Raw genomic sequence first — 10,126 nt, forward strand, 5'->3', positions numbered from 1 at the left:
AAATCATAACAAAATGCTTTTTTTCAGAAAACAGGATCACATGTACAATTGCTTTTATTAGGGGGTGGGCTGGGGGTGGGGCATGGGAGAAATGTTTCCATACATTCAAAGCTCTACATGCAACGCCAACACTAAAGCAGTGGTGCATGTCACATGTACATGATGTATCATGACACCATTTAACAATATTTATATAACTTTATCGGGGGGGGGGGGGGTTGCACACTGCACAATAAGGCCTGTGCAAAGTCTAAAGTGGCTGAAAAATTTGGGAAGGTTGGTGATCTAGAAAAAAGAGATCCATTTGTATGGAACAGGATCACACAGAAACAAAACACCTCAATTTAGAATTGCCAATTTAATTGTTTCATGTCCCCATGAAGCTGAGGCACTAATGTGTTTACGTAAAAATGGATTTGGCATTTGGCTAAGCGTTACTGAATTAATATGCAAAGCCTGAAATAAATTCAACGTCAGACATGCCAGAATAAGTTCTGCGAACACGAAAGGTGGCATATGTACAATACAAAAGAGTAGTCCGACATAACTACTTTCATCTTGTTCATTACTGTCAGAATCAAATTGTTATGAAATGTTCATTTTTTTTGGGGGGGGGACATTTTTTTTCTCTCTGTTGTCATAACGTGTTCGTATTGTTTGTATTAATTTTATACTGAATCATGCAAATAGTTTTTTTTTTTACCTTCCAAATCAGGCCTGGTTGATCATGTTGATGTAATTTATGTAATGAAATCTTTCCCATGTATAACAAAGTTGTAGCACAATACACGACATGTCATGTACATGTGCATCACGCCAATGGAGGATCACCGTCCACACATGCACGAACCTAGGTACGGGTTAGATCCGCACGCGTGCCCGTACAAATACATGAACACGCAAACGGTCGAGTTGTCTCTAAAGCATCATGCGCTTTGGGCTATGCGTGATACACACGCGCGAACCATGTACGCTTTACAACCAACTTGACCGTTTGGCATTCCGCGCACAATATATGTCACTTTTTACACCTAAATATCAACAAATCTACCGCTGGCCTTACCTTCAAACCGGACACATATGCAGCACGTATCTCCAAAACAAAGTTGATGTGGGCCTTACATCGGGGAAAACCTCTTGTTTGGAGAAAAACACCTTTCAATGTGACAAATTTGTCACATGACCGCACACCGCGAAATCAGCTCGGTCGAACACCAGTTTTGACGGACGCCGTTTTCAGTAATTTAATATTCATGAGCTGATATTCATATATGGAAATTAGGGGAAAAAACAAACTTTTGAAAATAAGAAACATTCTGAACTTTGACCGATTAATCTACCAATGACGTTCCAAATATTCCCTGATATAAATATTCATGATATGAAACTTGCTTGGCCCGACCCACGAAGCGTGTCGGTGACGTCATTTTACGGAGATTTTCGATTGGCGCGATTAGAACCACAGAGGGCGCCATTATTTTGCGCTGGAACAGCCGTGCTCAGCATATGGGTTCGGGATCCGCCGTTTGCTGCCTCGGGTTGCTTACCAGAGGTTTGTATAACAGATCAAATTTTGTTACACCGACATGTTTGAAGTTTTGTGTTCCAAAATACTTGAAAAACGAAGAAAAACTAAAATTTCGAGGAGGTTAGGCTTTGAAAATGGGAGGGGGCAACACAACTGATACCAACAGTTATTTATCTTTCAATAATTGAACAAGCGCAGTAAATATTATTAAGACGATGGTGTAGTCCACGCGTTTCATTTCCCCCACGGATTCTTGAAATATAATAATTAATAGTTTGGGAGGCTAATCATCCTTACTCGTAGCTGGGATGCCGAAATGCGAAGGACAGAGCTACAACGTGGTCGGGCAGCTGACACGTAAATGCGCCTATGGATGCCGTCCACAACGACCCATATATGACCACGGAGCACAGCCTGAGATCGAAAGTGTTTGATTTTTTTTCCGGAGGGCGGAAAACCGGAATGCCTGGAGAAAAACCCTCGTGGCACAGGAGAGAACCAACGCACAACACTACTCACATGTGATCCATGGCCAGGATTCGAACCGTGGTCAATGAAACGCATCCCCACGACATTCGATTCTGTAACGGCCAGCTTGCCGGGTGTCAGGCCCTTTTACCTGCCCCCTTCCCCTCCACTCACAGCCTAACATAACTGGAAGCACATCAAGACTTTGGTTCTGTCCGCCGTTGAGTGGCAGGGTGTTCAGGTCGGGTTGGGTCTTAAGGTCGGGTTGGGTCTTAAGGTTGTAAGACATTAATTAGGTGGTTGCGTCCTGAAGATTGATGGAAGATGGGTGAAATGGGGGGCTGGCAAAGCCTTGGTGAGAGAGGCTGGATAGGGTGAAAGTTGAACCCACGTCAGCTAACGGGTAGGTATGTAAGGGGCAGGGTCGTTGCCAAGTGCAGCGGTGAGGTCTTTGTATTCGATTTAGTAAACATGGTCTGCGCATTAAACACGCGGCCAGCTCCTCAGGCCAGACGGCGCAGTACGGACGTCCTGTCCTCTTGCCCCTGGTTATAGCTGTCTCAACCCCCCCCCCCGTGATTTTCAAATATCCCATGGCAGATTTATTTCAGTTAAAATATTAGTGCTGTTCGTTCCCATCGTGGTCAAACTCATGGTCCAAGCCGGATGTTGAGATACGATACGTCATTTCAAACTCAGTGGCGTAACCCGGAAAGCTAGAGAGGGCGTGCCTCACCACTCAGCCTGCCTGGGATTCGGGGGCCTCCCCCTCTTTGAATGCTTCCTCCAAAAAATGAGGAGTCTAAATTAAGGTCCCTTTAATGAACCATGCCAGTGAGTAATACCTTACGGCGTAATATCTCTCAAAAAAATACTAGGTTTGAAAACGACACAACCTAGATAGGTATAAGAATAGGTACTGTTTGGAATTGTGGGCAGTATTGTTCCACTATAAATCAGGCACACTCAGGGGCACACTTAGTGATTATTTTGGACTTTCGGTAGAATATGGGCCACCGTCTTTTCATATTCTCTCAGTAGGTATTCTTATAGGCCGGCCTATTTGAGCGGGGAAAACTGTTAGTTGTCATCAGCAGAAAACTGATGAGTGAATAACTAAAAACAATGGCACTCGATTGGTTACCCAACGAAAAACAAATGTCACGACATGGCTGTTAATGCTGTAAACATATATTTACTCTTCCTCTTCCTTTCGATGAAACTATTAATAGAAAGGGGAACAACAGCACTCTAGCATTAAATAAGCACCCCATTCTCCACTTCAGCATATTGGTTAGGAATTCGTCGTTGGCTGCCCAGGGTGGTTAGGAGGGGGAAGGGATGGTGGGGCAGGGGTTCAATATGGGAATTCGTGCTTGGCTTGGAGATCAGGCTATTGAATGCTAGTGTTTCCTAAGGAAAGAAGTTTGTTGCACATGGTTGGATCCAAACAGTTGGGGCAAGTTTGGGATTAGGTTTGATTAGGCGAGGGTCAAGATTGGGGTTGGCCTAATTATGTGTTTGGTTTTTGGTAGATGTTGGGCTCAGTAAGCGGAGGTGGAAGGGCCTCAATTAGGGGGGGGGGGAGGGGGTTCTGCAGGTGCAAGGTCGATTGCATGCAGATAAATTGGCCGGGCTGAGCGCACGTTTGACTAGTCGATGGGGATAGATGAATGGTTATAATTAAGTAGCCTTTGGGAACGGCTGGGTTCTGCAAAATCAGTATACTTCACCGTAAGAAAGCGGCAACTGTACAGGGACCGGATATTATGAACACAATATTTTGAAGTTCTTATTTCTTTTTCTTTTCAAGCTAAATTATTACGCCTTCGTTTTTCTATCAAAAATGTAGACTGCATAACCTGACTACAAAATACTAGCCACCAAATGCGTGGCTCCATTAAATAACACGAAGCGCACAACAGACACTGATTGAATCACGTATGGCTGGTGCACGTCATTGCTCTATCCACCAATCATAGTTAGTCACCCAACAAGTCGGTGACCACAAGTGAGTGGTCTGTGATTGACAGGTGCCAATCACAATCCACGCGTTTGATTGTGTCACCGACATTCATACAACCATTCGACCAATTAGATGCGTCTATTTGAGTGTGGGTGATACAAGCTTCGGGTTTAACGTGTGGCAATGTAACATTAACATCATTTCCCTCTCATCAATGTGAAGCGAATCAGTGATGTGTGATTGACAGCGCGCAGGGGCCAATCACAAACCAGCTTGCAAGTTCCTCAGTCACTGCTCGGGAAATCGACGTCAATATTTAAGTCACAAGCTGCCGGCTCACTCCTCACAACGACCGCAGCTCATGTCCACGTTCAGACGACAACCCGAGAGAACTGTTTGCAAGATCGAACAAGAATTGCACGGTGAGTGTTTAAAACAATCTTTTGCGCTTGATATTCAGCTAAACTTTAGGATTGATCTTTTGCGATATGCATGTATGATATTGACACAAAATTGCTTATAGCCAGAACAGCGTGCAGTCAATATTTCAGACACTGATGATTGCATTCCCATACAGTAACTCGATTACTTGGTGGTTGAATAATAACCAGCTTATTATGTTGTATAAAATATAGCTGAATTAACTCTTAGTCTCAACAGCTGATGCGGATTTGGACCAACATTTTGTGAGGCCAAATTTTCAGGTTATAAATGCTATTGCTAAGAGCAAATGAGGCCAAAACAAGTCTCCGGTTTCTGGTCTGCGCCCGCGTCACCGTACGCGTAGTCATGCACGTCGGCAACAAGTTATTTTTTTTTCCATCCAAGATTGGATTGAAGTCCTACTGCTGCACAATTTAAACATGTTTTTAGATGGGGTAACGATCGAGTGTGAGCTTTATGTGGCCTCTCTGTGTCCCATATATTTCGCATTGATTTTTTTCAGGCAGCAGCTCCATTTGCAGATTGTGCAATTTTGCATTTGTGTTTCTGGAAGCCAGACTAAGAGTGCGATGGTCGTGTATCTATAACCTTGAAATGTTTAGAACCACAATATGTAACGGAGCAGACTTATGACCAGCCTGGCAGCTCATGCACGATGTTGATGTCGCTGTATGGTGTGACGTCACCGTTTTCTCTTATTTTTGTCTTGACTATCCAAATCCCCCCCCCCCAAAAAAAAAAACATGTTTGTGTCGGTCGAGATAATAAGTGGGTGCAAAATTATCAAGCCTTGTGGCCTTCCTGAGGTCACCTCAAGCTCAGCTCTGAAGGCTGTATTTTAAGAGAGTTTTAAGGGATCGAATCTTCATCGGGAACATGATCAGCCGCATCAGCGGACATTTTGAAGATAAAATCAGTTGGGGCAAAAAAACACAACAAAAAAACACCCAAACCGCGCCCCGCACCACTTTCGGGGCAAGCTCCATACCAGATTATTTTGGGCCTAATCAGTTTTTTTTTTATTTGTTTAGATTAAGGAATTCCTGTCAGACAATATTTCCGCTTCTACTTCCATGGTGCACTCTCAACGCACAATAATAATTGTAAAAAATATACTGACTGATTTCTCTCGTTTTTTGAAAACTTACTTGAATTGTTGTCGCTACAGGTAGCACACTCTAAATTCATGGACGTTTTATAGTTTTGTTTTATTGTTCGCCAGTCAGGTTCGCCAGTTTTCTAGTCAAATCTAGCTGCAGGTTTGTCAAAAGTGTATTACATCAAGTTCCCTAATGTTATGGAAAATCACGCACTTACACAATATTTCCGATGATAAATTAAACTCTTTTTTGTTGAGAAAAAAATCTTGCGAAAGCTCGACACTTAACCCATAATATCAGTTTGACCATTCACCCCCTTTATTTTCCTGCTAGTTTTCCCTGTTTACTGTATCAAACATAAAATCCCGATGCGATGCGCTCACATTTCCCGGCAATCACTCTAACCAATTCAGGATAAAAGGTTATGCGGAAGTTGGCCACGGAAGAACGTATAAAGGAAATCGGGACATCTCAAACATCCTGTCGTATGTTGTGTTATTGAAAATTGGGATAATCTCAATACCTTTTGCACTTTGTTTTTAAACTGTGTCATTTCGCTAGTTGACAGTGCGCCATTCCTGTTTGATCATTATATATCCGATCCGTTCACAAGTACTGGCAAGGAAGGAACAGTTGGGGGTGACCGACCGACGCCATCTTGCCTGACTGCAATTTTGCCACGACGCGCTGCCGTACCACTGCGTGTACACAGTACAAATCCCTTGGTGTACGTGCGTCACACACAAGGGACGGTGCACCTCAACCAGCTAAATGTCCCGCCCACTGGACGTCGTTGCTAGGTAAAAGGGCGCCCTCTTTCGTTGGCGCGCGGAGCCCATAGGCCTAAGCGTTACTTTTAAGTATAAGCCGATAAAACTGTCACTGGTTAGAATAGACTAGAGGGCGTACATACGAACTGACCGGATCATGATCACACACTTTATTCAAGTTCATATTGCTTCATGTAGCTGGATTCATTCATAGGAATCATGCAAAGAGTTGATGTTCGTACAAATTATTCGGGCCGTCTGCTTTGCTGTCCGACTTCAACGTTTGAAGCACCAACTTTCAGTGAATTCAGTCATGTTTACATGTAAGGTTCCTCTCAGCATGCAACTGAGATCCTTCTAAATGTATTTTTTGAAAAGCAATATTTTCATTGTTTTTGGTTGTGAAATTGGTACAGATTTTCTAAAACCCTTAAGACTTTCCGAGATACAGTCATGGTTGACAAACAAATGGTGGCTGATGCTAATAGCCAAACCGGTGCGCTGATTTCCCACCACCGGGGAAACAATTCTTTTTGTAACGACTGTAACTTAACTACGGTGGTCCACCTGTAATATTTCCGCCACTATACTTCACTGGTATGAGATCGGTTTCCCATATCAATGCAGATAATAACTCAATAACTCATTTTTAAAAACCAGCAATCTGCTCACGTGTTGATGAAATCTTTCATGATAAAATTCAAGAACATTACATCAAGTGAGTAGTTCTAGTTGTACATTTTCTCTCAATTTAGCGTAATAGCATAGTATTTTGGTGGAAGACTGTGTTTGTTTATGCACCGATAACGTTTTGGTCACCATTATAAACAGAAAACGTCATTCGATTCAAAACAAAGGTGCGAAAGTGATATTTAAAGAAGTGCGGGATCCCCCTCCCCTACAACCACCGTCAAACCGTGACAAATGGCCAATCGTTGCTTAGAAATCCTGTTTGAAGCATACATATTATTAAAGACCATCATTAATGTAGGATTTCCGGCTGAATTCGTTCAATTCAAATTTATTTGTGTGCTTTTAAATAAAAACAGTTTTGCTAATTCCTAAATCACTCAAAGTCGTTCTCAGACATGCAATTGTGTATATAAAGACTGTCAATTTAGATTTTGCATCTTTCTTTTTAGAAAGGCTGATTACTCGTCATATCGTCACAAAAAAATCTGTTTATTTTTGTGTATGCTTACATACAATTTACAAACTAAAAAAAAACCCAAAAAACCCAGAGAACTAAAAGAAATAAAATAGAGATACAGATAGCAAAGATTGAAGACTGCATTAACCGTCAATCGTATTGGCGAAAACAAATTTGATTGATTTTCAGTATTTTATTTTCCATTAAGGGATATCTTTGTATTTTCACATAGTGATAACAAAAATTAACTGGTCAATACAAATCTGTCTTTTTTCGTGAGAGCCCGATTTTTGGGCGAGTGCTAAAAAGTTCATTCTATCTGTCACTTGATGGACACTTAACAATAAATTGTAAACTTCTGATTTGCACGTTTCATGATTCCTTCCCTGACATTTAAAAAAATATAGTACATTCCTTTATTCGACTTTTCAAAACCTCATGTCATTTTATACCTTGTTTTAACACTACCACATAATATCTTCAAGAGCGGATCCAGAGAGTTTATTGCCGGGGGGCGAAGTTTGAGCCGGGAAAAGGGTGAGGTTGGAAGGGCTCTCTCAATCGAAATTTACCTTTTTTGAGAATTGTTCGGTCACTGCCGGGGAAGCGCCCCTCTGCACCCCTGGATCCGCCACTGATCTTGCTAAACTGCCGGATTTTATTAAACATGTGTTACTTTGGTAAACGTATGCATGAATGTGAATTCCCTAGCAGGACTGAAATCAAAAGCACAATAAATCCAATGCAAGTACCTAAATTGCCTACTTTTTTACGCGTTAAGTGAAGATACCATTACATTTTTTCGAATATTGAAGAAAGTGTTCGAATATTGAACGGGCAAGTTGTGCAATTGGACGGGGAAAAAACTATTGGAATGCAGAATTTGCTGGTTAAAAAACTCACATTATGCTTTCAAAAACTCTTCAGTCGCTTGATAGTGCCTTAAAAATGCATACATTTGGGGGAGGAAGAAATTTTAATAATTTTAATTAATGTGTTTGAATAAATTGAACGGTGATTTCAGGCAGCAATGAAAAAAAAAAAAACCTAACAATATAATTCAAACCAATAATAACATTATTTCATTCCTTACTCAAGTATAAACGTTTCCGGTTTTTCTTTTTTCAGCCTACACTGAACTCCTTGTGATCCTCTCTTGGACCTGATCTTTAAGTCTTCAAGAGCGAACCATCGAGGTCAGTGTGGTGACGTTTAATTGATTCTATTATAACCGTGGAAAGAGTACGCCGTCCCCATAAAAAAGTATGTTATTCCGTCTCCTTTCCAAACTTTTATCGGCCGGCTAAACAGTAACAATAACAAATGTGGATTGCCCATAGTTGTCATGGCAACAGATTTAAAAAGAACCCATCTTTTCATTTACATGTTATCCCCTTGCCCCCCGGATAGGCCACTGCCATATCACGCCGACACATTCTCTGAATAATGATTCCTCCAAATTATGTCTCGTATACAAATTTTTCAGTTCATGTAGTGATTTTGTTTGTAATTTTAGGCCCTGAATTGTTTTTTTTTACAGATGAATATCTGCGTGGCCACCATTCTGTCAATCGCCCTACTTCTGGGGAATTCTGTCAAGCTCCGAGCTTCCGTTATTGGGCCGGTTCCCTCGGACGGTGATGGTCCTGCGTCTCAGGTGTGTCAGCAGTGCTGCCAGGGACCTGCTGCAATACCCGGCATACCAGGTCTGCCTGGTCCAGTAGGACCTATGGGGCCGTACGGTCAGCCTGGGTCAAATGGCGATGCAGGTCAGCAAGGTGAAATTGGCCCTATTGGACCTATGGGTGAGCGAGGAGCACCTGGGAACACTGGGTCTAAAGGTGATAATGGGATTGGTCTGCCCGGCAAGATAGGTCCGAGAGGGCTACCTGGTTTTGCTGGAGGAACTGGGAAAACTGGTGTCAAAGGTCAGAAGGGTGAGCCAGAGGAGACACCAGACGACTCCAACCAGCGGGTGGCATTCACCGTGGTCAGGACGAGCGGCTCAGATGAATCTTCGAGTCACGACACCCGTTTGCCCTTTCAGCAGACCGAGACGCTTCTGCCGGGTACCAGCTTCGATCTCGAGACCGGCACGTTCACATGTAGTGTGCCGGGCACCTACGTATTTACGTTTTCTGTTCTTAAGTATAGCAACAGCGGTGGTCTTTACATCCATCTTGTTAAAAACAACTACCATGTGATCACTACCCAAGGTATATCAAATCAACGAGGTCAGTTTTCTGGTAGCGCGGTGCTGGCTCTTCAGCAAGGAGACACGGTATATCTTACCATGTACGGTAGGGCGTATAGCCATCCCACCTCTCACTACACCTCATTCAGTGGCTTCCTCCTTTACCCGGAATCAATCAATTAATTAACTAATCTTCACCTTGCATAAATGTACAAGAGCAGTGCCCCCCCCCCCGAAAAAAAAAACATTTTCGCTTTCCATTTTGCCGATACAATAACCAATGATTACATATGAATTAAATGCGCATGATAAAAATTATTAATTTTTAATACATGTATAGCATCAAAATATCAAAACGGTTTGCACGACATCAAAACTACTTAAATAAAAAAAATAAATTACGATAAAAATAATATTTTTAGAAGGAAATATTTTTAGCTGAGATCGAAAATTTCAAAATGTATAAATCTGTCTCATTTCGGCTGAAAGTCTGCTCCACATGGTAA

At 42.1% G+C, this 10,126-nt stretch overlaps 1 protein-coding gene across 1 annotated transcript; it reads left to right on the forward strand.

The window, feature by feature from the left end:
- Positions 1–4,269: 4,269 nt before the first annotated feature.
- Positions 4,270–9,779, forward strand: LOC119746455 (collagen alpha-1(X) chain-like; the record flags this gene model as incomplete). Its single annotated transcript, XM_038223414.1, has 2 exons — positions 4,270–4,384; positions 8,967–9,779. A coding segment is annotated over exon 2 (813 nt), but the record flags the coding sequence as incomplete, so codon positions are not given.
- Between the last annotated feature and the right edge of the window lie 347 nt (positions 9,780–10,126).

This window comes from Patiria miniata, unplaced genomic scaffold (genome assembly GCF_015706575.1).
Source record: "Patiria miniata isolate m_02_andy unplaced genomic scaffold, ASM1570657v1 HiC_scaffold_7, whole genome shotgun sequence".
NCBI classification, from domain to species: Eukaryota; Metazoa; Echinodermata; class Asteroidea; order Valvatida; family Asterinidae; genus Patiria; species Patiria miniata.